Source organism: Hyaena hyaena, unplaced genomic scaffold (genome assembly GCF_003009895.1).
Source record: "Hyaena hyaena isolate Hyena2069 unplaced genomic scaffold, ASM300989v1 scaffold_723, whole genome shotgun sequence".
Lineage (NCBI taxonomy): Eukaryota > Metazoa > Chordata > Mammalia > Carnivora > Hyaenidae > Hyaena > Hyaena hyaena.
The window spans coordinates 839,930-867,556 of record NW_024081356.1 but is presented as its reverse complement, the minus strand read 5'-3'; the positions used below and the strand labels follow the sequence as shown (position 1 = coordinate 867,556).

The window sequence follows — 27,627 nt, the reverse complement described above, 5'->3', positions numbered from 1 at the left end:
CCATGTGAGCGGATTGCAACACATGCAGCTGCCTGGAGAGAGGGAGCCGGTGTCCTACGTCAGAGCCGCCGCCGCGGAGCCGCCGCCGGGGAGGAGCAGCCGCTGCCGCCCAGGACTGGGCCCTTAGGTAAGCCGAGGGAGGGAATAACCAGAGACCGCCGCGGCGGGCTGCGCGGGGCGGGAAGAAGAGGGCCTCTCGGGGTGGCAAGGAAGGGGGCCGCTCTGCCCCAGCGGCGGCGCTAACTCTGTGGTCTTGGTGTCTCCGGGCCCCGCCGGGCCGCTCTAGGGAGGAGGAGGCGAGAAGATGGCGGACGACCCCAGTGCTGCCGACAGGAACGTGGAGATCTGGAAGATCAAGAAGCTCATTAAGAGCTTGGAGGCGGCCCGCGGGTGAGCGCCGCGTCCGGCCCCCCCGTGCCCTCTTGGTTCCCGGACCCCTCAGGATGGCCGCCCCCGCGCCGCATGGCCGGATGAGGAAAACCAGGCACTAGTCAACTCCCGCCTTCTGGATCTCTGGGTAGTAGCCCCCGACCCAGGGGCGAGGGTCTGCGCGGTTGGCCCGAGAGGGGTCTTTCCCCTGTTTCGGGGTAAGGGACCCCGCTCCCGGTGCTCGAACCACTTAACCCCCCCTCGTGGGAGGCCATTGCTACTTTTGAATCTCTCTCAGGCCCTTGAATCCAGCACCTCCTTCTTCGACTCCAGGTGCTGCCACTTTATTCGGGCACTTTAGGAGAAAGGGCTCGGCCTTCCTTTCCGAACGCCGTCCCTGATTACCTCTTCTTCCTTCATGTTTCTTACCTAGGCCTTATTAAAATGGCCTCCCCTCCCGTTTTTCTGAGACTCGAGTGGGTGAAGTTTGGATGGGACAGGAAGATGATGTGGTCAGGGACAACCTCTTTTTGACTTCCCCCGATATCGCTGGGTCTTCCAACTCTACCCAGATGACTTCCCCCAAGTCCTCTAATTACCCCCGGAGCTTCCTGGTTTTAGCTGTTAAAGTACCCAACTGTAAAATGAAAATGCCAACATATGCGGGGTCGGTTAGAGGGGACATTTTGGTTGTCGGGGTGTATATATCCAGGAGAAATCCAGATTATGGGGACGTTGATGTGAACTGTTAACAGGGTCGTTTTCCGCCTCTCTCTGGAACTTTCAGGGATAGAGGTACCTGATGTACTAGTTCTTGTTGAAATTCAGAACTGAGTTAGTTGGGCTTTGAGTCTCCTTTTGTATATTTTGTGGGAATGTTAGATTGAAACTGGCTGTATATGTTCTTTTTAAGTGAACTAAGAATTATTTGGGGAACGTGTGTCAGGTATTCCCATTTTCTCACTTTATTTTGTTCTTTTCCCAGCTTTAGGAACTTTTTGGTTACAGGAAGTGGCCCATAAAAAGCATTTGGAACATTACATATTTGTCTGTTTGAGCATTCTTAGAATAGCAGAGCGCCTTGCCCCAGGCCGTTTTGAAAGTTTGTTTTCAGCACAGGAATTGGACATTCTGGTTTCCAGTCCAGGTTTGTCCTTGATTGGTTGACTTACAGTGATAGGATTAATCAAGCTTTTAATTGTTGCTGTATGAAATAAGGTGTACTTAGTTACACCAGAAGCATAGGATTAATAATTGGTTGTGCCACTGTGTTTTGTTTTTACTAAATTAGTGACCTGTTTGCTTGAAATGAAGCTTCTGAAAGTTTGGTTCAGTGACTTGGGCTTTTGCTGACTCCCTAATGCAAATTGAAGGTGACAGCTTATTTCTTATTTAAGTTTGTTTCTTTGAATTTAATAAAATTTTCAGGCCTATTTAATAATCTTACAGGAACTTGAACCCAAATGGTTCTGTGCCATATGGTAGATTGAATAATTATTCCCCAGGTGTGAGCATATTATACAGGAGGGGTAATACAGGTCATGACCCATTATGTCTGATGCATTACTAGGAATTAGCTAGCCATTGATGTAGTGTTTAAAGTTGGATATGACCTGTGGATTTGTTCTCTTACTACTTTAATTTGGAGGCAGTTTCACACATTAGAATTTGCATACATTATGTTCTCTGAAGAACTCCAAGATAAATTAATGACTGTAATTTGTCTATTGTGTGAGTGTAGTAACATTGAAAATAACATTGCATGTAGTAACAGCATTCCTTTCTACTGCTTGATGAAGGAAGTTAAGTTTTAAATTTGTTCCTTGCCATGTTACCTAGCCACTTGAAACTTTTAGTTCCTCTTTAAAGCTTTTATTTTAATTTTTTTTTTTTAATTTATTTCTGAGAGAGAGAGAAAGAGACAGTGTTAGCATTGGAGGGGCAGAGAGAGAGAGGGAGACACAGAATGTGAAGCAGGCTCCAGGCTCCGAGCTGTCAGCACAGGGCCCGACGCGGGGCTTGAACCCTCGAACCGCAAGATCACGACCTGAGCTGAAGTCGGATGCTCAACCAACTGAGCCACCCAGGTGCTCCCGCCCCATCCTCTTTAAAGCTTTTAAAAGCTTTATCCCTTCGATTAGCAAACTTCAGTAAAGTTTAAAGCCCCCCAAAAATGAGGCTCTTGGAGACAACATTTCAGTGGTCTGGCTTAGACTATTTTAGTGTATGTACAGTGAGAAATATTTTCTTAATGCTAAAATATTTTAAGGAGAAGTGTAATGACATTTAAAGGCAAACTGAATGACAGAATGAATTTGTGTACTGGTGTTGGGGGTGTATCTGTGGGTATAAGGAGAAAACTAAGGTGTTCAAGCATGGTTATGAGCACTAGATAGTGAAACTTAGTGGTGGATTAATAGAATTGTTTGCAAAACAAGTTTTTCCTCCTCCCAGCAGGGCAGAATTCTGTGCATGAAAATCAGATTGGTTTGAGTACTTAGAACACTATTTCAGTTAATCTTTGCAGAAAGTATCGACACCATTTGATACCCAGGGCAGCTGAGGCTGAGAGGTTTAATAACTTCGTGTCTAAAGTATAGCAGAGCCCAGGACTTGAACCAGTATATTACACAGTGCAATGGGTATATTAAATGTTTTCAAAAAATATAAGGCTGGATTGACTCAAATTGTAATTTAAGCTCTAACAGACTTTTTATATGGTCATATCTGTGGAAGAGCATTTAAAAGAGCCAAAATGACTACAATAGGGAACTTGGCCAGAGTCTTCTATAGCCCACATCGTATGTAATTTTCTGAATTGAAAGAAATATTATTCCTATAATTTAAGTTAGCTGAAACATACTTAGTATGAAACTATTTAGTGTTATATAAGTATAGTTGAATGTTAGTTTCTGTGTGTGTGTTAACGAAATAATATGACACTTCTTTTGGTATACGTAGTCCCACTTATTTTTTTTTTTTTTTAATTTTTCTTAATGTTTTATTTATTTTTGAGAGAGAAAGAGAGAGAGATAGAGTGAGCAAGGGAGGGTCAGAGAGAGAGGGAGACACAGAATCTGGAACAGGCTCCAGGCTCTGAGCTAGCTGTCAGCACAGAGCCCGACATGGGGCTCGAACCCACGAACCGTGAGATCATGACCCGAGCCGAAGTCGGACGCTTAACCGACTGAGCCACCCAGGCGCCCCTACGTAGTCCCACTTAAAGTTAGTAGAAGTTCTTCCGGGTTTATGATTCTCACCATTGGCTTAATGAGGACAAATGTGTACGTAAGCCAAAACTGGAACTAGAGCCATGTGAATGGAACTGTGCTTGTGGGTATTCTGGGTAAGGAAATAAAGCAGGTGAAAGACAAGAAAGGTAGGTGGGAAATTTGGCGGGGGGAAAATACGGGGGGGTGTTCTCCTATTGTTTTCTGAACTAGAAAGAAGTAGCCCCAGAAATAACGATGGAAGCTTTATAATTTTCAGGTAATAAAATCATTGCCAGAGCCTGTTCTAGCCAAGGACAATGGTACATGTGATAGACAAGGTTAATTTGGGCTAAGTTGCATCTGTAAGTGTTAGAATTTTTTTTCATTTATCTTGATGAGGGAACTTGTATATTTCAGAAGTAATGAAGGCTCAAATAACCATGTTTGAATATCTGCATGGTTTGTAAACTTTATTGGGGTCTTTTGTGGTGGTCTTTGTGCATTTTTTAATCTTCCTGTTTAGTTAAAAAAAACAACTTGTAGATATTTTGACTTTGAAGGAAATAGAAATAATTTGGCTATATACATGACTGTCTTTTCTTTCCCAAAATAGAGCTTCTTTTCTGCTCTACTCTAAGTAGTTCTGAAACCAAATTGGGAAGGGAGTCCCATGTCAAGCACTTCTCCAGGTCTTAGAGGATAACAGCTGAGTGTCCTACAGTTTAATTCTAGTATTACATAAACTTATCATCTGATCCCATAAGGTTCATTCCCACAAGACTGCTCCCATTTGTGGTAAGTCTGGGCTTTCCCTGCTTATGACCTATAGGCTTTAAATTGGGAGCTTAATGATTTGCTAGAATGGCTCACAGAACTTAGGGAAATACTCTACTCACATTTACTGATTTATTATAAAGGATACAAATGTAGAATACTTAGGGTTAGGTCCAGAAGCATCTGAATATAGGAGCTTCTGTCCCTGTGGATCTGGGGCATACATCCTGGGTTAACCAACCCAGAAGTTGACTAAATCTTGTTCAAGAGTTTATAAAACTTAATCTGCAGATTGTCCCTCCTTCCATGCCCCAAACCATACCCAAAGGTATTAATAAAGTCTGGTGTGCTCCTTAGAGACTCTTATGAGTAACAAAACCCTCCTATTGCCCAAGAAATTCTAAGGGTTTCAGAATCTTTGTCAAAAGCCATGAACAAAGACCACATGTTTCTTATACTGCACAACCCCCCATTTTTTAAAAATCTCTACAGAATTCCTTACGTTGGATTAAAAGTAATTTTGTGAGATTGTTGAACAGGATTTTTTTTTAACATTATAGACAAATAATTTGGACAGGTTCTGAATTTGAATCAAGTAAGGTATATTAAATGTGTCTGAATACCTTCCCAAAATGAAAACTGTTGACTAGTAGAACCTTCACCTAAATGATACGTGGAATTTTAGATTTTTTTTTTTTTTTTTAAGTTCTTCCTATCTTTAAAGGGCTGGTTATAACAAAAGCGATACCAAAACATTCAGACTTTTAAAGAGGATTTGGTTTTTTCTCGTTTTCTCTTCTGGGTACATAACCCCCAATTCCAAGCCAAGTCAAAGATATTAGTTAAGGGGGTGGTAGCCTTCATTCACTCCTAAGTGTCATAGGTTGTCTGCCTCAACTCAGAACTAGTTCTAATAGCCAGTTGTATTCAGAAATAATGTTCTTTGCACTGTGAACCTAATGAACAATTACTGTCTTTGAATTTCATTTTCTGACGGATTCCTCATTGTAATAGCAGATGTACTTATCCTTCTAGAAAAGGAAGGCTTATTGTAAACACACTTCTAGCCAAGCAAAAATGTCTAATTAGAGTAACCTTTAAAGCCAATTGTAGTGTGGATTATAGGTGTCCCCCGCCCCAGCACACACATATACACAGACCAACTGGACCCTTTTAGCAGACAGCCGTTTTTCTTAAAAGCTTAGAGGTTGAGGGTGTGCTCATTGTGGCCCCTTGTGCTGGATGTTCTGTTGTGAGAAAACTTAAATAAGCTTTGGAGCAGGGCTGAATGGTCTTAACAACCTTTTGGAAGAGTCCAAAAGAGAAATCTGCCTCTTTTCCCTAGACCCATTGCTGGAACTAACTTGAGAGTTTGAACAGCAGAAATTTCCTCAGAGTCTGGCATATTCTCCATGGATTTCAGATAGAACCTTTTTATAGGATACGTTCTATAGGTGTCTCTTAATTCTTCAGCAGCCTTTTATCTTTTTGTTTGTTTAATGTTTATTTATTTTTGATGCCAGAGTACACGAACAGGGGAGGGAGAGAGAGAGGACAACACAGAATCCAAAGCAGGCTCTAGGCTCTGGGGTATCTGCACAGAGCCTGACGTGGAGCTCAAACCCACAAAGCACGAGAGCATGACCTGAGCCAGAGGCAGCCGCTCAATCCACTGAGCCACCCAGGCACCCCTCAGCAACCTGTTACCTTAATGAGGGGGAGAAGGGATTAGAGGGCTTCAAGGCTCTTTCCAGCAGGTTGGAAATTAGGAGGTTTCTTGTGGGCTCTTTGCTGAAAGAGCATGAAGTTTCCTTTGATAACAGCTATATCTAATGCCACTAGACACACTTTAAACCTTTGTCTGCTGTGTATTAAGAATGGAAACTTAACCTTGTTTCTTATTTTTGTCATTTTCTGAACAGATATCTCTTCTTTCTCTGAATATCAGTGAATGAAAATTAAGAGAAATAATTTTTTGCTTTTCCTCCCCCAAAACATAATGGAGTTTTTACTACCCATAATTTCATTATTCTCTTAGAGATAACAAAGATGAAAACAGATTTGATTCTTACACATTGATCATGTTTTCAGTGCTTTAATCCAGCCCTCTCTTTCAGTCTCCTTAATTTGTATGTGATTGAAAATTGACAAATTTCAAACATGAAGTCTCCCAGTGCATGCTTTGTCTTTTCCCCTTCCTATTCAGTTCAGAAGACTTGACATCTTCAGATGCCTGAAAACTGGTTCTTATCACACAGATAACTTGGGGATATTGGGCCTGTGCTTTTGTTTTCACATTTTTATTTGATCCTCTAAGGTCTCATTTAGAAGAATGATCCTTGTCCGGGGCGCCTGGGTGGCTTAGTCCGTTAAGCGTCCGACTTTCGCTTAGGTCCTGATCTCACGGTTCGTGGGTTCGGGCCCCATGTCGGGCTCTGCTGACTGTCAGCTCAGAGCCTGGAGCCTGTTTCAGTCTGTGACTCCCTCTCTCTGACCCTCCCCTGCTCACGCTGTCTCTCTCTCTCTCCTAGAAATAAATAAAACATTTAAAAAAAAAAAAATGATCCTTGTCAAAACAAAAGTTTTTTTCCCTGCTGTGTTTCTGGCCCTCTGAATTAGATATTTCTCCAAACTCACACCTAGAGTTCTAGATAAGTAAAAATTGAAGCCTACAAATGCATTTTTACTATTAACCAGTTAGCTTACAAACTTAAATGTCTGTAAATTGGACACTGGACATATTGAAAGAAATGTGTAATGCTCTGAGAACATAGTCTGACTCAACAATCCTAAACTGATGATATGAACCATTTCCAGATCCATGTTGGTAAGTACAGAATAACACAGTACATGCTGAAGAGTGGTGTGCTATAAGCAGATGATTAGGATCTACAGTGAGGTGTTAGACATTATTAGAAACCAAAAGAGGTTGTATAACTACTCAGGCAGATTTCGTGGGCAAGACAGGTATTGTCATAGAATGTTACCTTGGGCAGTAGTAGTATTTGGCTGATACAGTATCTTCGATACAGTGATAGAGTGGAGCCGTAACTCATCTGCAGCTTTGAAATTGTAATTGAAATTCATTCTTGATTGAAAGCCAGTTAGCCTAAAATTAGATCCAAGAGCTTTGTGTTGGTTGATGGTTGGTGAGCTGTCAGGGTATTGAAATAGCGCAGAGCATTTGTGCATGTGTGCCTTGTTCGTAAAGTTGGCATGACAGAGCTTAAGACAGTCCCAACAGTTTTCCTTCAACCTAAATAAAGTTTTGTTTGCAAGTAATGAAAAGTGCTGATCCCCAAACATTAATTCTTCAATACCTCTGGATATTTTTAGATTTTACCAGAAAAGAATATTCTTCCTTTCTTGGCTACCCCTATTTTCTGGCATCTTCTGGCCTTAATAACTCCACCTAAGCAAGGAGAATCCTCAGGGAAGACAGGGTTAGAGGTTCATGGCTGAGATGTGTTTTTCAAAAAACTAGTTTTCGAATGATGAGTTGACGGGCGCCTGGGTGGCTCAGTCAGTTAAGCATCTGACTTCGGGTCAGCTCACGATCTCACAGTTGGTGGGTTCAAGCCCCGCATCGGGCTCTGTGCTGACAGCTAGCTCAGAGCCTGGAGCCTGCTTCAGATTCTGTCTCTTTCTCTGACCCTTTCCTGCTCACACTGTCTCTTTCTCAGAAATAAATAAAACATTTTAAAAAAGAAATTTAAAAAAATAAAGATGAGTTGAATAGTATACATTTTGGCTCCTCACAGTAGCTCTGTGAGGAAACTACTATTACGTGTCATGGATGAAAAAACTGAAACAGTGATAATTAGCTTGCCTGACATCACAACCCATCCTAGTAAGGGGCAGTGCTGGATTTTCTGTTCATACTTTCCTGGCTTCAAAGCCTGTGATCCTATTATACCAGGCTCTTGCTCTTTAATTGCCATTTCTTTGCTAAATAGAAACATCTCCCATCCCTTCTGAAAGGAAGACTCTTGTCCAGGGAGATCTGCATTTTACAAGAGGGAGCAGTTATCCTGAGACCCAGGAGCAAAGATAAAAGGAAAACAGACATGCTATTTGCAAATCAACCCAAGGAAGAACTTGAGTACCAAACATATTTACTCTTAATGAGCATTGCTAGTGAGGGAAATAACTTGGTTTTAAATCCTTTCCCAGAATTTTGTTTTGTGTATTAGAACAGTAACAAGAAGGCATTGGCTTTTGTTTTATGAGAAAAGTATTTACAGTGGTGCTAAAGAAACATAGGTGAACTATCTCATTTCTAGGATCCCATGTCGAACACTGGTGCCTAATGCTGGTTGTGATTGATATCTCTAGGCTTTGCCTTGATGTAAGAATACTAGGGAAAATTTCCAGCTTCTGCTGCTCCCTGGTGGAATATTCCACTAGATTAACTTTGTGAAGTTATTATAATTTTTCTTTTTAAAGCCAAATAAATGCCTGTAATTGTAGAAAAAGTAATACTACATCAGATACATACATTTTTGTTTTGGGTGACTAAGTAATTGTGCTTTTGAGGATAAAATACTAAAATGGTCCTTTGTAAACTTTCTGCTGGGGAAAATTTGGAGACATGTGAGTTATTCTGTTCTCTGTTAGAAACTGCTTTAATGTCTCAGTATATTCAGATCTTAGACTTTGTCCCATCTGGTAATGGCTTCTGACCGACCCTAATGTCAATTGCATAAACCAGTTTCAGGTAATTCTGTTTAGTCTTTGGAACAGTAATGGAATCTTCCCTCTTAGTTTGGTATTCTCTGAGCTCTTTAAAAAAGCAAGCCAGGGGCGCCTGGGTGGCTTAGTCGGTTAGGCGTCCGACTTTCGCTTAGGTCATGATCTCGCGGATCGTGGGTTCGAGCCCCGCGTCGGGCTCTGTTTTGACTGCCAGCTCAGAGCCTGGAGCCTGTTTCAGTCTGTGACTCCCTCTCTCTCTGACCCTCCCCTGCTCACGCTGTCTCTCTCTCTCTCTCTCCTAGAAATAAAACTTTAAAAAATAAAAATAAAAATGAAGCAAGCCAAACCCAGTGCTTCTCGGCCCTAATTACATATCAGAATTGATACTGATTCTATTTGAATCATTCATTCTAAAAACTGAGACTCCCTCTTAATCAAAATCACCACCACCCTCATTGTCCCTATTCAGGAGTGATGGAATCACTGTGGAGGAAGGGGAAATCTTTTGTTTCTGAGTATTTGTTTTGCTCCTTTAGAAAGTTCTCCAAGGATTCAGGGTTCTCATGCAAATAGGTCACTATGAAACATGGGTTTTTTTCTTTTTTTCCACTTACCGTTCTAAAATGTTCTTGAGCATTATTGATGATGCATCTTGATAAGATCTTTACAAATGAGTGCCTAGGTTTTCTTTGCCAGTCACTCATCAGAAGGCACCTTGAATCCAAAGCCTGGAATTCTGAGACCTAAAGTTAACCACATCCCATAGTCCAAGCTTTGTTGTGATTACTTTGCATTTTCTTCCTTAAAGACATTTCAATTCTGGTACTTCAGGTGACCTTATAAATGTTTTTGTGTTAACAGTGCTCAGGATTCATGAAACCTTGGATGAATAACTGGTGGCACTATGATAACCTCCGATCTTAGGAAGAGAAACTTTTCCTTCAATGATCTATTTGAGACTGAAGGAAGGAAAAGCTGTCAGCTCTTTATTTAAATTCCCTTCCTTCCTGAGTTTTGTCTAGTTTTATTTACTGTCTGCATTTAGTCTATTTACAACTACTACTTCCTTCTGTGTCCCAAATATTTTATTTCTCAGAAGTTAGTCTCTGAAAGCATTGATGCACTCTTCTTTTATAAGGGAAAATGCCCTTTAAGGAATCTAAGAGCAGAAGCCCTGTGTGGCACATTGTTGTGTATTGTTTGTCTTGCTTTGCCCAGTTTTTGCAACCTCCATGTGAATCATTGCTGTACCTCATGATACACTAACTCTTAAATGAGAGCCTTTTAATTTTTGAAGAAGATATAGTGACAAAGCAGACCAGTAGGTGAAAACTCTTAAAATTTAAAAAGGTTGTAGTTTGCATGGGTAGCCAGCAACTTCTTGTTCAGGTTACTTTAAAATCAAATATTCCGCTTCCGTGGGGAACCTGGGTAGCTAAAGGTCAGTTGAGTATACAACTCATTGATTTTGGCTCAGGTCATGATTTAACAGTTCTCAAGTTTGATTTGAACTCTGCATCCAGCTCCAAACTGATAGTGCAGAGCCTACTTGGGATTCTCTCTCTGCCCCTCCCCTGTTCTTTCTGAAAGGAAAGGAAAAAGAAAAGAAAAATTCAGTTTCCTTGATTTTATTTTTGTGTTTACACAAACTGGTCTAACGACCTTGATTGGCTTGCCTTGGGGGTAAAATGAGCGGTTATTTTGTTTGGAAACTTTCCTGGAAAAACTTAAATCTGCTTCTGTTAAACCTAACCAAAAAAATTCAGATAAGGGGTGCCTGGGTGGTTCAGCTGGTTAAGCATCCGACTTCGGCTCAGGTCATGATCTCATGGTTCCTGGGTTCCAGCCCTGCTTCAGGCTCTGTGCTGACAGCTAGCTCAAAGCCTGGAGCCTGTTTCAGATTCTGTGTCTCCCTCTCTCTCTCTGACCCTCCCCTGTTCATGCTTGCTCTCTCGCTCTCTGAAATAAATAAAACATTAAAAAAATTTTTTTGAAATTCAGATATTATGAAGTAATCTTTAGATTTTAAAGCACAGGCCATCCACTTAATAAAGATGATTTCAAAAACTTAAGGTGTTCCCCCTCATGTAGGATAGAGAGACATAAAGCGGAAACTGGTGAAAGGTAATTTTTTGAGCATCGATCAAAATTCAGAGTGAGTAGGAGGCCAAAACTAACTTTCAGGTAATGTTTCAAATTTAGCAACTTGGGAGAAATCTTTTTCTTTTTCTTTCTCTTTTTTTTTTGGCAAGTTACATTTCTGAATTACTTGAGTGGAAGCCTATGGCAAGATAATATTCTTAAGTGTCTTCTACTTTTTCCTCTCTAGAATGTTACATGAATATAAGTGTAATGTTGGTTGTCCAACTCTGGTGCTATAACAGCAAAGTTGCTTAATGAATGCTTATCTTCTTAACCTATCTGCAGTGGAAAGTAAATAGCTGCTTATCTTAAGGTCATTGCTTTGTCCTCTGCATGATTATCTCGCTTTAAGGATTTCCTTCAGGCATTTTAGGTTCACTCAGTGAATTTGTCCCAACATCCTCTTTAGCCTTAAATTTTCTATCCTTTGGGGTCTGGTGCCTGTTCATTTCCTGAGCTGAGCCTTCACCCCTGCTATCCTTGGAGCCCCTTCTCATTCCACTCCCTACTGATTGCCTCCTTGCTAGTTCCATCTCCTAGGAAACTACTCTGTAAATCAGAGCACGTCAGCTTTTAAAAACTGAGCCCTTTTGAGAAATTACTCCTTTGGTCCCTAAAGATTCCGGGAACCCATAGGGTAGAGAAATAAGCTCTCTTGAGAATTGTTAATCTGAAAATAAGCACAAGCTAGTAAAGCCCATCTTAAAACTTCTCATACATCTTCTTTTATCCCCATTTTGTACATTTTCCTATTGTGCATGTGCATAAATTGATAGCCCCTGTGTAGAGACAGGTAGGTGGCAGCTACAGCAGAGACCATGTTTGAAGTTAAATTTATGTGTCTAATGTTTCCAGCCCTTACGAAAGCAAACTCCTCTTCTCCTCCTTAGCCTATAGTGTTTGACATAACTCCATAAATTATCAGAAAGGTTCTTGGGAAATTCCTGTTTAGAAACCTAGCAAGATAAATTATTGAAAGAAAAGCAGTTTGTTACAGTTGGTTGCTTAAAAATAGGATCCAACTAACTCAGTGACTGTAAAGAGCTTTTTTTTTTTTTTTTTTGTAATAGAAGATAGCAGTTTGTTTCATTAGGGAATTCTTTTTCCATCCAGTTCAGAAACTGGAACATGGCCACAGGTAGAATTGTATGTAGAATTTTTAATTTCTAGGCACCTATTTCTGGTTTAGACAAATTTCTTTTATGTAGTTGTGTTGTGAAAATTAAAAGGAAAAACATTTTAGAGAGTGATACACCTGACTTAATATGTGTTTGTGTGTGCATGAGCAAGGGATTGTCCTGCAGCAGGTCTGTTTTATGGTAATTTTGATTGTGTTTGTGATGCCAAGTAAACCTGCTCCTCATATATTTGCTTGCTTCTCTGGTTTGGCTAGAATACTTGTTCCCCTATCCAAGGGGTGGCAGCAGAGCACACACTATACCAGATACTGTCATTTGTCATTGATCAACTTGTAGTTCATTGAGGAAAGTACCGCAGAGGTTATGAACTGACCTGGGTTTTAAATAGAAACCCCAACAGAAACAGTACCAGTTTCAGAGATAGAAAATAAGCTGATAATATGAACGTAGTTATTTTGATAGTTGGAAGGGCTAGATAGGCACCTTGTCTGCTTATAGAGAAAACTTACCTGACAAGAGAACCAAGGGATTTACCAGTTAGGAGAAAACTTTAAAAGGGCAAGGTCTTTTGTAAATGAGATCCCTTTCCAACATTAATACTGGGGAAAAACAAATTTGTGGATTAATTTTACTGAATGAAGATATTTTTCCAGACATCGTTACATTTCAAATACCTATGGATAGAGGTTTTCTCTAATTTTATTGTTGGTCCCCCTCACTAAGCCCATTTGACTTGATGTTGTACCCATTTTTCTTGCCATCTTCCACTGGAGACTGGATATAGGAAATCCTGCTATTAAAGTTGGTGTGTTGGGCTATTGGGCTACTGTGAAATTAATGCAAGCTCAGTAATGAGGAAAACATTAAGGCATTTCTGAGTCTTCCTAATTAATCTAAAGAGAGCCCATACTTATATCCTTATGGCACTAATAACTACTCGTTAAGTTTGTCAGAAACTTTAAAGCCATGATCTGTACAAATCTCAGGAAGTAACCTTAAAGACTCATTACATATCAAGTAGAAACCATTTGTAAGATAGCACATTTTTAACATGCTTCATTTCAAAGAATTTTTTTAATATTTACTTTTTTTTGGAGAGAGAGGTAGAATATGAGCAGGGGAGGTGGGGGAGGAGACACAGAGTCCAAAGCAGACTCCAGGCTCTGAGCTGTCAGCACGGAACCTGACATGGAGCTCAAACCCAACATGCTTCATTACATATCAGATCAGCTTTTGCCTTCAAAATATAAATTGGCTCCTGTTTCAGATTCTGTGTCTCCCTCTCTCTATGACCCTCCCCTGTTCACGATGTCTCTCTCCCAGATATAAATGGGCTCAATTTATACTGTAGCTATTATTTAAAAAGCCAACTGTTAGATTTGGGGCTAGTAATTTCCTATATATGTATATTATAGATGTGATTCTTTTCATATTGCTACTCATTCTCCTTATAAAACGGATAATTGGGTTTTTTTAACATAAAATTATCAATTGTTAATTTAGTAAACACAAATCATTTCTCAGGAAAACCTTTCTTTGAGTTTTTAGTAAGCTGTCAGGGTAGGAGACCAAGTGACTTTAATGTAAAGGAATTTCCTGGGCACATGGGTGGCTTACTTGGTTAAGCTTCCAACTCTTGATTTCAGCTCAGGTCTTGATCTCAAAGTCATGAGAGCCCACTTCGGGCTTAGCACTGGGGGGTGGGGCCAGCTTAAGATTCTCTTTGCCTTGGTGTGCTTGGGTGGCTCTGTCAGTTAAGCATCTGACTTAAGCTCAGGTCATTATCTCATGGTTTGTGGATTCGAGCCCTGTGTCAGGCTCTGTGCTGACAGCTAGCTTGGAGCCTGGAGTCTGCTTCGGATTTTGTGTTTCTCTCTCGGATTTTGTGTTTCTCTCTCTCTCTCTCTCTCTCTCTCTCAATCTCTCTCTCTCAGAAATAAATAAAACATTAAAAGGTTTTTTTTTTTTTAATTCTCTCTGCCTTTCCCCCTTCCCCACCAATCTCAGAAAAAGGAATATCCTGTTCTAAATCTTTCCCATGGATTTTTTTTCTTTTTCTTTTTCTTTTTTTTTTTTTTTTTAATTTATTTTGAGAGTGCTGGAGTGCATGGCCAAAGAGCAGAGAGAGAATCCCAAGTAGGCTCTGTGCTGTCAGCGCAGAGTCCACTGGGGGGTGAAACTTAAGACCATGACCTGAGCCGAAATGAACACAGCCCAAACAGTCAACCAGCTGAGCCACCCGGGTGCCTCATCCCATTAGGCTTTTTAAAAATAGCTTTATTGACATAAAATTTATATGCTGTAAAAACTGCTCTTTTTTAAATTTTTATTTATTACTGTTGTGTGTTGTTTTTGTTTTTTTTTAATAAAGTAAGCTCTGCACCTAACACGGGGCCCAAAGTCACAACCCTGAGATCAACAGTCACATGTTCCACAAACTGAGCCGCCCAGGTGCCCCTCTAATATTTTAAATAGTAACTTTTCCTTGCTGTTTGGATATTGAAGAGCTAATTTGCATTTCCTAAACTTGAGAAGAGAGATGAGAAAAGCATCTAAGGAATACAACTTACAGGAAGATTTTTTTATAAAGGAGCCACCTAGAGTGAAACACCTCCCCGCCCACCATGATTTTAGTGTACATCCGAGTTTGAGAACTACTAATTTTTTTAATGTTTATTCATTTTTTGAGAGAGATAGTGGCGGGGGGGTAGGTGGCAGGGGAGAAGGAGACACAGATGGAGGCTCCAAGTTCTGAGCTGTCAGCACAGAGCCCAAGGTGGGGCTCAAACCCATGAACTGCAAGATCATGACCTGAGCCAAAGTCAGACACTTAACCAACTGAGCCTAAATGCCCTGAGAACTGCCAATTTAAAGAGAATGTGTGCTTTAAATTTTTGTATGTTGTAAATAAACGTACAGCTTTTGTACCGTGGCAACGTAACACACACAATAAAACTTAACTATGTTGGCCAATTTATGTATACAGTTAAGTAGTATTAAAAATACATTCACATTGTTAGGCAATCAGTCTCCAGAACTCTCTTTATCTTACAAAACTGAAACTATGCTAAACATCAAACACCCTATTTCCCCTTCCCCCCAGTCACAGCACCCATTGTTCTTTCTGTTTCTGTGAATTTGACTACTCTTTGATTCCCAGTGGAATATACACTGTGTATATCCTTTTGTATCTGGCTTATTTCTCTTAGCATAAATTGTTCAAGGCGTATACAAATTGTAGCCTGTGTCAGAATTTCCTTTAAAGCTGAATAATACTTCATAGGATAGATGGGCATAGGAATTCTAGCCATCTTCTGGCTGTTGTGAACATTTCTCTTCTAAGCATTAGTGCATAAGTATCTGTTTGGTTCCCTGTTTCACTCTTTGAAGTATATACCCAGAAGTGGCAATGCTAGATCATGTGGTAATTCTGTGTTTAAATATGTGAACCACAGCCCTGTTTTTATCCATGCTGTTATTCATAATGGCTGTATGATTTAACATCACTAACAAGGCATAGGTTTCCAATATCTCCATGTCTTTGCCAACACTTGCTATTTTGTTTTTTGATGGTAACTATTTTAATGGGTGTGAAGTATTTTTGTGTTGTGATTGGCATACCCTGATTAGTGATGAGTTCATGTTTTGATAATGTAGTTTTGTGTTTGTTTCAAGTAGAAGTAGAAATATTTAAATGAGATCTTGGTAATGTCTTGAGAATGTGTAGCTGAAAAGGATGTTATTGACATCAGTACTGAGGTTACACAGAGGTTAGTGGCTGCTCGAAAGGGACCTCCATGTGGCAAGGCTTTGATAGTAGTGCCCTTCATAATTCAGTTTGGTGTCCTGGTTTTTAATTTTAGAAGCTGGAGTTTGAGCACTCCAAATTGGCCAGTTTCTCAATATATGGGGGTGTGTGTCTTAGATTCAAGAATGATTAATACGGGGGCTCCTGGGTGGCTCAGTTGGTCAGGCAGCTCTTGATCTTGGCACAGGTCATGATCTCACAGTTCATGAGATTGAGCCCCATGTTGGGCTTTGCTGACATGACAGCAAGAGGCCTGCTTGAGATTCTCCCTGCGCCCCCCCCAAAATAAACTTTTTTTTTAAGTGATTAATATGTAAGATACATTTAGAGATACACCTAGAGTAGCTGTGTGATTTCCTAATTGGAATATTTGTTTGAATTACAAGATTCTGCTTTCCCATTATCAGTTTCCTAAGGGTGCTAAACTAGTAATTTTAAATTTTCATGGTGAGCCTAAACTCTAAAGAAAAGGGGAGACTCTATGATATTCAGTTGTTACTTCATCTAGACTTTGTAAAGATTTGTATCATTCTGTGGTGGCTTCTCCCACTGAAGAACCACCACATTCCAAGCCTCTACCATGGACTCTCTGTCAGATTCCAGCCTGTTGTCACCCTCTTATGAAAGCTCCTCTCTTTGCCCTTGAATAAAAAGTTGTTTCCCAAGAATCCCTTAAAGTGCCTTATTACTTTTTCTTTTACCTAGCTAAAATTGATTCAAATAATTGAGTACCTACCATATTCTGATCACTTGTCCTAACTCTGTGCATACTTTGATTACACTGGAGTAGTTAGTCCCTCTCTTACTGATCACTTTGAGAGTGATGTATTTCTATTTTAAGGCGATTTCATTAGCTCCCTTTAATAGTGATAAGCATGAATTTAAACTCTTTATTTATGTGGTACTTGACCTTGTTGTAATGTTACTCTTTCTTTCACAGCAATGGCACAAGCATGATATCATTGATCATTCCTCCCAAAGACCAGATTTCACGAGTGGCAAAAATGTTAGCAGATGAGTTTGGAACTGCATCTAACATTAAGTCACGAGTAAACCGCCTTTCAGTCCTGGGAGCCATTACATCTGTACAACAAAGACTTAAACTTTATAACAAAGGTAATCTAGAGTTTGATCATTTTCCTCCTCTACTGTGTTTTGGTATATTTTCCACTTTGATCCTGCCATGATGCTTTTAGTCACTATTGTATCTTTTTCAGATAGCCATCAGCAGTGTACCTTTGGCCTTGGAACTGCCCCCCCCCCCGCTTTTTTTTAAATTTTTCTTTATTATTATTTTTAAAAACTTTTACATTTATTTTTGAGAGATAGAGTGACACAAAGCATGAGCAAGGAGGATCAGAGAGAAGGAGACACAGAATCTGAAACAGGCTCCAGGCTTTGAGCAAGTGTTCAGCTGAGAGCCCAATGCAGGGCTCAAACCCACAAACCATGAGATCATGACCAGAGCTAAAGTCAGGCACTTAACCAACTGAGCAACCTTGGTGCCCCTCTTTAATTTTTCTTTAAAGTTAAGTAGTAGTTACTTAAAGGTTTAAATTCTCCTTTTTAAAACATCACAAGTATTTTTAAAATTAGAAATTTCTGCTGGAGAGATTTACAGATATTTGTGCTTTATTTAAATTATGACTTAAAGGAATCAGGGACATGGTGTGCCTGGCTAGCTCTGTCATTACAGCATGTGACTCTTGATTTCAGGCTCCTGTTGGTTGTAGACATTACTTAATAAGTCTTTAAAAATAATAAAGGAGCAGGGACAGTAGACTACTGGAACATTTTCTGTTGAGGAAAATCAGCTGTGGATTTAAGTAGAGAAATTGTGTGTTTTTTGCAGTACCTCCAAATGGCCTGGTTGTTTACTGTGGTACCATCGTAACAGAAGAAGGAAAGGAAAAGAAAGTCAACATTGACTTTGAACCTTTCAAACCAATTAATACATCATTGTATTTATGTGACAACAAATTCCATACAGAGGTAAGAAATTCAGATACAGTATTTTCATCATCCCAGAAAGAAACCCAGTATCCAGTAGCATTCATTACCAATCCTCCCCTCATTCATACCCTCTAAGATCTCTCAGCTCTAGGCTACCACTGATCTTGTCTGTCTCTCTAGATTTGCCTATGCTGGGCATTTCATACAATGGGTGGATTTTTGTGACTCGTTTCTTTCACTTAGCATCAGTACATCATCCTTTTTTATTACTAAATAATATCTTCTACATTTGATTTATCTGTTCATCAGTTTATGGGCATTTGTGTTGTTTCCACTGTTTGGCTATTAGGAATAATGGTGCTCTGAACATACATGTACAAGTTTTTGGGTGACCATATGTTTTCATGGGAGGGTAGTGTATATACTTAGGAATGGAATTGTTGGGTAATATGGTAACTGCTTAATCTTTTGAGGAATTGCTACACTGTTTTCTAAGTCATTGTACTACAAGGCTGGCCATTAAAAAAAAAAAAATTTACTTTGTGACACACTGAATGACCATCATTATGTTTGAAGAAAGTGCTAAACTGGGTTTGGAGAATTGGTGAGAGGTGAAGAAATAATCACCTATCTCTCCATCTCTCCCTATATACCCATGATACTTGCCTATATTCTTGCACCGTTAGTTTTCAGTTCACAAATTATAAAATCTTTAGGACTGTAAGAGTTTTTTTTTTTTTTTTTTTTTGTATGAAACTTTTGAGTGACATAACTGCCATAAGATAAAATTTAAGGGTGGAAAGGAAATCTCATTAGAGTGACCTAAATCAGTCAACAGTAGAACAATCAGGAATTCACAGCTGGCTCCTAGTTCAGTCTTTTGCTTTTCATCGACCTAGGGAAAAACCTCTACAGTGGAATTAGAACTGACAATTGTCGACACAGTTTACATTGGATGATTTCTGCTAACTTGACAGGAAGTCCAATTCCAGTTGGATCTTGCTTGGTTCGTTGCATAGATGGTTGAGACTGTTCTCTTGGCTATCTTGCCAGCCTCCTTCTGGTGAAGGCTTCATTGGAAAGGCTCTTAGTTACCATGTCCCACTTACCTGCATCTGGTTACATGAAATACTTTAGATCTTATTAAACAGTACCTGGTACTCGTGTTATGTAGCTTTTATTAAGCTAGCTTCGTGGGTATTTCTAAATTAACTCTTCCAGGTACTGTTTAATCTTGCTAGCTTTGTTTATTTTCGCTTCAGTTGATAGGTTGGTAACTGGATATGAATGTGACATGCTGTACAGCACAATTTATGTCCTATTTAATCAGGATAATTATACATTCTTATGAGGGATAAGTACTCCCTGATGAGAATTATTGAATTAATAATTCAACTAAATTAAGCCACCTAACAGATCGTGACAAAATGGCACAACATTCATGTTTTAGTGCTAATTATCAGTTATGGTATGATTAAAGATTGATAACTAATGATTAATCTGCTTTCTGGTCACTTCTTAAAGGGAACTATTTTCTTCTTTAGTTATGATGGGAAGGGTATTGGGGTGCCTGGGTGGCTTAGTCGGTTAAGCGTCCGACTTTTGCTTAGGTCATGATCTCGCGGTTCATGGGTTCGGGCCCCGTGTCGGGCTCTGTGCTGACTGCCAGCTCGGAGCCTGGAGCCTGTTTCAGTCTGTGACTCCCTCTCTCTCTGACCCTCCCCTGCTCACACTGTCGCTCTCTCTCTCTCCTAGAAATAAATAAAACCTAAAAAAAAAAAAAAAGATGGAAAGGGTATTTCTTAACTCCAAAGAAGTCTGGCACCTAGCAACTAGTCATCTACGGGGTGTGCAGATTCTGTCATGAAAACTCTTGACCATCTATATGGGTTCCAGGACTATTTAAAGATTTGCTCTTTGCAGAGGCAGAACTGTGGGCATATTATTATAAGCAAAACTTGAAGAAGGATTTTCCCCCAGAAAAACTCCAAATCATTATCGATATAATCCCTTTAAAAGAAAATTGAGTTGCAGGGGCGCCAGGGTGGCTCAATCGGTTAAGTGGCCAATTTTGGCTCAGGTCATGATCTCAGAGATTCATGAATTTAAACCCCACGTCAGGCTCTGTGCTGCCACTTCAGAGCCTGGAGCCTGCTTCAGATTCTGTGTCTCCCTCTCTGTCCCTCCCCCACTCACATTCTGTCTCTCAAAAATAAAAATTTAAAAAAAAATTTTTTTTAATAAAATTGAGTTTTAGATCCTGATATCATTAAAGATGTTCAAGAAATACATGTTAAATTAAACATTTGAAACCTAGATCTTTTTCTAGACTTTCTGGGTTTTCTCCTCATGGACTCCTACTCTAGAGTTGACTTACAAGATATCCTTGTTTACTATAATGAATACTGCCTGTTAATGATGGGGTAATGCAGAAAATCAGCTGTTAGAGATTAGCTTTTTTTGTGTGCTGTTTTAGAGTTTGGACTTTTAATTTGAACATTATGTTCCAGGGATTACCATCAGTCTGAATCAAATCAAGGACTAGATTGAATCTGAACCCTATATTTCTCTTGGTTTTCTATTCATGTGTCCAGGTCATTTGTTGAAAGGCTTTCTATCAATATTGTTGGGGGTTTTTTCCCTGCATCAATTCAAAATTGACCATATGGGTTACATATTTATAGCTACAGTCTGAATTATTCCATAAAATGGCTTTCCTGTAAGTACTACTATTCTGGATGGGGTGAAAGGGCTTGTATGTATATCCTTTGGGATTTTGTCTTGACCCTAACAAAGGATTTATTGTGTGGTACTTCTGTTTGCTTTTCAGGCTCTTACAGCACTACTTTCAGATGACAGCAAGTTTGGCTTCATTGTAATAGATGGCAGTGGTGCGCTTTTTGGCACACTCCAAGGAAACACAAGAGAAGTTCTACACAAATTCACTGTGGATCTCCCAAAGAAACATGGTAACACAGGAAGAGAACACAAGCCCATTTTGTGTATAGCAAATAGTGTAGTTGACCCCTGAACAACACGTATGGGCCCCAACCCCTATGCAGAGTTGAAAATCCACTTAGGAGAAATAATCCCAAGCAGGCTCCATACTGAATGCGGAGCCTGTCGCAGGGAACAGTCTCATGAACTATGAGACCATGATCTGAGCCAAAATCAAGATTGAGTCAGATGCTTAACCAACTGAGCCATGCAGGCACCCTCACACACACACACAACTTTTGACTCCCCCAAAACTTACCTACTAATAACCTGTTGTTGGGAAGTCTTCCCATTAACATAAACAGTTGATTAACACATTTTATATGTTAATTATATTTTGTACTGTATTATTAAAGTAAGTTAGAGAAAAAAATGTTAATAAGAAAATCATGAAAGAGCAAATACATTTACAGAACTGTTTCTCTGTGTTTATCAGAGAAACTCCATATAGAAGCGGACCCTCACAGTTCAAACCTTTATTTTTTAAGGGTCATCTGTGGGGCACCTGGCTGGCTTACTTGGTAGAGCTTGCAACTCTTGATCTTGGGGTTGTGAGTTCAAGCTGTACACTGGGGGCAGAGATACTTTAATAAATACAGTATTATTTTTAAGGAGGGGTCAACTGTATAAGGGGGATAAATCCAGATGAAGAATGATGCTCACAGATGAGAAGCATTATGAAATGACACATGACTCATTGGTGCTTAAGATTCTTGTTTTGATAATTGATATTGACTCTGAAAATGTGTATCAGTTTGTGCCAAACAGTTAAAAAGAAATAGTAATTTTTCTCTTTGTCTTTTTGTTGGGTAATGGCATGATTAGTTTTTTAGCAACTTATTTTGCACTTCTTAGTAACTACTCATTTTTCCCCACTTTTTGTGTCAAAGGTAGAGGAGGTCAATCAGCCTTGCGTTTTGCTCGTTTAAGAATGGAAAAGCGGCATAACTATGTTCGGAAAGTAGCTGAGACTGCTGTGCAGCTGTTTATTTCTGGGGACAAAGTGAATGTGGCTGGTCTTGTTTTAGCCGGATCAGCTGACTTTAAAACCGAACTAAGTCAATCTGATATGTTTGATCAGGTAAGTGAGAAGTAGACATTCTGTTTGTTAAGTTGCTATTCTGGGGTTTTTTCTCCTTGAAAACCAACCATTTTTAGATAAAATCATTATGGTCTGGTGGCAGCTCCTGCTTTAGTGAATTGCCATACTTGGCCTCAAAAGGCAGTATGATTTCAAAGAAAGTAGGAGCTGGTTTTTCTGGTCGTCTTCTGTTTTATTCCTGGAGGTAAATAAAGCTTTGAAACTCCCAGTAATATGACAGAATTGATTAGCCTAAAGCACTTAGTCCAGAAAGATCTTTTGGTCTATGACATGGACTCAGGCATAAGACATTCCCAAAGTGCTCTTCTGGAGAGGGAGTAGCGTTATATGGTAGAAGTCTCACCACAGAAGTGGTGGTGTACTCTGCCAGCTTATGGCAGGAACCAATTGTCCTCTGTTTCCTTTACAAGAAACCTAGTCTTGTTGGTGATTAATGAGTTATCAGGTCTAATCAAATGTGTGATGTGATATGATTGGCTGGGGAAGTTACCATTGACAGTGTTGCTCACTGAGACCTCTTGAACATATTGGGTATGTTCCCCATCTTCTACCTCTTTAGACTTTAGTGTCTTGCATGCCATTAAGAAGAAGTGGGTCTTGGGAAAGGGGTTTTGAAGTACTAATGATGCCTTTTTTTTTTTTTTTTTTAATGTGTCTCTGTGTATGATGTCAGAGGTTGCAATCAAAAGTTTTAAAATTAGTTGATATATCCTATGGTGGTGAAAATGGATTCAACCAAGCTATTGAGTTATCTACTGAAGTCCTCTCCAACGTGAAATTCATTCAAGAGAAGAAATTAATAGGTATCAGTGAAATGCAACTTATTTATTCTGTGACATGTTTTTGTATGTATATTTGTATGTGAGTAATTATTTATGTAACAAAATGCTGAAAAGGTAAGAGGAAGATTGAACCTTTGTATTAAAAATCTTTCTCCGTGGAATCATTAATCTTCCTTTATTCATGAGTTCTAGTAAATGTGCTTCTATTTCTACTCTTTTTACCCTTTGGCAATAGGAACCAAACTTCAGTCTTCACATATCCTTTGTAATGCAGTGGTGAATAGACCAAATTAATCTGGCCATTGGGGTGCCTGGGTGGTTGAGTCAGATAAACATCAGATTGGGTCTTGATCTCACGTTCCCTGAGTTCCCTGCTTGGGTCTGCACTGACTTTTAGCTCTTACTCATTTTTAGCTGTTTTTTTCTCTCTCTTGGATATTTTTATTTTTTTATCTTTTATTTGGAGAGAGAGAGAGAGAGAGTGTGTGTGTGTGCACGCGCACACGCACACACACAAGCTTAGGAGGGGCAAAGAGAGAGGGAGAGAATCAAAACAGGCTCCATGCTGTCAGAATAGAGCCCAACGCAGGGCTTGGTCCCACAAACTGAGATTATGACCTGAGCCTAAACCTAGAATCGGACGCTCAACTGACTGAGCCACCCAGCCACCCCCTCTCAGATTTTGAGCAAGAAAGTCTGTTTCGACAAAGGAAACTTTAATATATGTGCTTCTTCACCTGTCCCTCATCACAGGACGATACTTCGATGAAATCAGTCAGGACACGGGCAAGTACTGTTTCGGAGTTGAAGATACACTAAAGGCTTTAGAAATGGGAGCTGTAGAGATTCTAATAGTCTATGAAAATCTGGATATAATGAGATATGTTCTTCATTGCCAAGGCACAGAAGGTATGAGAATTAGAAAGTTAAATAACATTACTTTTGACCTCTATGTTCTAGAAACTTGGGGTGGAAATTTGGGAGAGGTGACTTCAGTTTGCATAAATTGTTTTCCTTGAACCGATAAATGTCTGCTTAAGACTGTTAAATTGCCTGAGGACAAAAACTGTATCTTGAATGTCTTTGGTGTTTTACTTATGGTAGGAGCAGTGTACCTGGTAGACACTTAGTGCATGCTGATTAATATGCTTATGAAGAGAAGGTTGATAGAATAAGTTCGGAAGAAGCCCTTTTGTCTAACCTGACTTACCTCATGGGACTTAAATCTGCCAGTATATGAAAAAAGGTTAACACATTTTTTTCCCCCAATACTATAGAGGAGAAAATTCTCTATCTCACTCCAGAACAAGAGAAGGATAAATCTCATTTTACAGACAAAGAGGTATGTGATTGTTTTCCTAGTTTGGTGATAAATGCAAGTAAAGGAAATCCGTTTAAGAGCACTGGCAGCTAGAGTATCAGCTTTCAGATACCAAACTTAATACTCTTGGCAGTAGGGGGCAGTGGGAGGTGGTCACCTCTTTGGCCAGCACAAATGGCTTATGGTTCCTCAAATTCTGAGTTGAAGGGCTTTGCTTTCACAAGGTTGCTCTAAAAAGCAAATCTGGCTGGTCTCTTCTCGGCTGTTAAATGAGTGCTGCCTAGAGACACTTTACAACACCCTGACTTCAGAAACAACAACAGGACCTAGAAGGTGAAAAACTGCTAAGTGTGTGTTGACATTTCATCATTGAGCCAAAGCCCGAGGAGGAATGATACTTGAAATAGAACTTCTCTGTTCTCAGAATTATGTCCCTAGAAATCAGAATTCACATAGAAGCATGCTACACACACTTAATAAAGAGGGAGAAGGAGAACGATGGTGGGTGGGGGAGCTAGGGTGGCTAAGTCTTGATTATATCCTAATCCCATTTTTTTCTGTATTTTATGGTCACCCTTGCAGACAGGACAAGAACATGAGCTGATTGAGAGCATGCCCCTGCTTGAATGGTTTGCTAACAACTATAAAAAGTTTGGAGCTACGTTGGAAATTGTCACAGATAAGTCACAAGAAGGATCCCAGTTTGTAAAAGGATTTGGTGGAATTGGAGGTAAGTGGCAAATAAGAAAACTAAACTTATAGCCAGGGTCTCAGGTCAAAGCTTTTCCTGGCTATCCCAAAATCAAGTTATGAGATGAGGTGTGCTTATCCAACGAGTCAGGAGGTTGAGGGCAGGACATGGTTGCAGGTTCCTTGGTTGGGACTGTTTTTTGTTTTATCATCATCTCTTGGCTTTCTGTACTTCGACAAGGGAGTAGGGCTTTTCTTATTGAAGTGAACCCTCCCCATTCCAGGAACACCGTTGATTTACTCTTTGATTTGCTTTCCTAGGTATCTTGCGGTACCGAGTAGATTTCCAGGGAATGGAATACCAAGGAGGAGATGATGAATTTTTTGACCTTGATGACTACTAGGTAGTCGACCTGGGTCCGGCAAAACGTGCCTCACCCTCCAGCATCCAACCCAAGGAGCATACCCGTGGTGGAATCCAAACAGATCCCTGCCTTACAATTGGAACATTTCCAGAACTTAATCCATGAGCATTGGATATTGAAAAGAAAACCGAAACAAAACCAGACCCAACCCTACACTTTGGTTTGTCATGGTGTCAGCGCAGCAGCCTACAACTAAGTTCCTAAAATGCCACTTTGGACTAATTTAAAAAAGAATCCCAGTTTTTACTTTTACTCGATGGTGAAATTGGTTTGCTCTTGTATTTTATGAAAAAAAAAATGATTTTTTTAACCTTCATACATAGAATCAAAAATACTTTAACTGCTGTAAACCTTCAAAAGTTAATAGAAATGAGATCATACTGGTTTGTTTCTTATTTTGATTGGAGAAAATTGCTGCATTTCGCAGTGACCCATTTACATGGCATTCTCAGCTTAGACTGCATAAGAAGAAATACATGCGGTGAAATGTTGGAACCATTTTCTCTTGGTCTCTGTTTAATGTTGAAAGGGTGAGCTAATAGGCAATTTCAACTTCACTCCCTCACACTACTCCTCCCCCTCGAGACTGTCAGTTTCAAGGATGCAAATTGCATTGCAAAGTCAAACTGACACAGGAAGTATTTGGGCCAATGCACTGTTCCCTTCGATCCGTTTTGCAGGCGCATTTGTGCCCAGGGTTTGGGAGCCCTTAGCATCAGTTGCATTGACAAGGGTTCCCATAATCTTAGCCTACTAGAAACCAGTTTGGGATGGATCTGATGGGGCTTATGTGCTATTGCTGGGATTGGGAGAAATAAAACATGCAATTTAAGTGGAAGCAAAGAAATTTAAAGAATATTTTATTTTGCTTGGGTCTGTCCTTGGTAAAAGGGAGGTGGTCGTGTTTTCCTTGTGTTGGATGGCATGAGATTATGTGAATGTTTTGATTTTTTTTTTTCTTTTAATGAACTGCAAGGTTTTTCACAGGAACGACTGACAAGACATGTATGACTGTGCATGTAACTATAAACCCCTGACCTCCTGGTGGGGTTGGAGCCTCTGTTTCAAATATTGGACTTACAAGCACCTCTCATATGAGAAATTATGGGAGGGGGGTGGGAAGGGCAGGGGTGGGAAGGGATGGGACACAGCTTCTGGCACCAAGGACTTAACTATTGTTGGATCCAAAAGTGGGCCTGAAAACCTGAAGCTCACGCTTCATAGCTGGGTTCTAAGTTGGACTTGACCCCAGCTGACATGCAAGGTCATGGCGTGCCCGAGGTGGTGACAGTGAATAAAGTGTATAGGATGTGCCCAGTGGTAGCAATGGAAAAAAGTATACCAAATGGACTTTGAAGGACCAAAGGTTTTAAAAGTCAATTGGTATCGTTCCCACACTGATAAGAGTAGTGGGGTGCATTTGGTTTTCAAATTGGGTACTTTTAACACTTTAGTGCCTGACTGCTGTTCTTCACTGACTTGACTCAGTCACTTGTAGCTTTATTGGTCTGAACCAGCTCCTTGTTCCCAGGTTGCAGACCTGCCTATCGTTCCAATAATCCTGTTTCACTTGAATGAAGGGAGTATGTCTTAAATGTAAAGCTTCTGGTTCTCACACTGTATACTCTTGAGGTCCAAATGACTGTCTTTCAATGTATATAACCTGATGTCTCAACCCCTAGTGAGAAGAGTCCATTCTTTGGTATTCACCAACGTGGGAGGCTTCACCGGAACAGGCTTTTGCTTTGGGCTCTGCTGTTTGTTTGCAGAACACCCAAGAGCTAGTAAACATGCTCTCTTCACAGCAGTACCTTAGGGTTTTGCCATTGTAAATGGGTCTAATGTGATATGACAAGACCAGAGAAATTGGATGTAAATTTACATTTTTGAATATGCTTGTTGTTTCACATGATACATTTAGGGTATGCAGCTCCTTTTGTAGTTTTTATTTTTACTATTTAAGTTTGGAAATGATGCCAAATTTTTGTATTTCTTTAATCAATGTGTTCTCTTTGGTGATATATATTGCATTATATATTGATGTGTGTATCAATATATACTGATATGTATTACACTTACACATACAAACACGTAAATAAGAGGGGGTGAAAACGGTAGCCTTTGCATTCTCTATAGCCTCTACAGAGAGATCCTAAGCAGCGAAATCTTGGTGTTGTGATGTACAGAAATGGAGAAGAGTATTAAACCATATTTAAGAATA

At 39.9% G+C, this 27,627-nt stretch overlaps 1 protein-coding gene across 1 annotated transcript; it reads left to right on the top strand.

The window, feature by feature from the left end:
- ETF1 (eukaryotic translation termination factor 1) lies at positions 1-27,627 on the top strand. Its single transcript, XM_039217926.1, has 11 exons — positions 1-127; positions 287-390; positions 17,077-17,252; positions 17,989-18,128; positions 20,920-21,058; positions 21,977-22,167; positions 22,862-22,991; positions 23,724-23,879; positions 24,248-24,312; positions 24,874-25,021; positions 25,303-27,627. Exons 2-11 carry the CDS (start codon positions 305-307, stop codon positions 25,383-25,385), a joined length of 1,314 nt encoding a protein of 437 aa, XP_039073857.1. The 5' UTR covers positions 1-127; positions 287-304; the 3' UTR covers positions 25,386-27,627.

Bases quoted from the DNA above. Each gene is read 5' to 3' on its own strand.
- ETF1 (XM_039217926.1), top strand. From the start codon at position 305: ATGGCGGACGACCCCAGTGCTGCCGACAGGAACGTGGAGATCTGGAAG. The intron at 21,059-21,976 runs GTAACACAGGAA...TTTGTGTCAAAG, and splicing joins GGATCTCCCAAAGAAACATG to GTAGAGGAGGTCAATCAGCC. The intron at 25,022-25,302 runs GTAAGTGGCAAA...TTGCTTTCCTAG, and splicing joins AGGATTTGGTGGAATTGGAG to GTATCTTGCGGTACCGAGTA.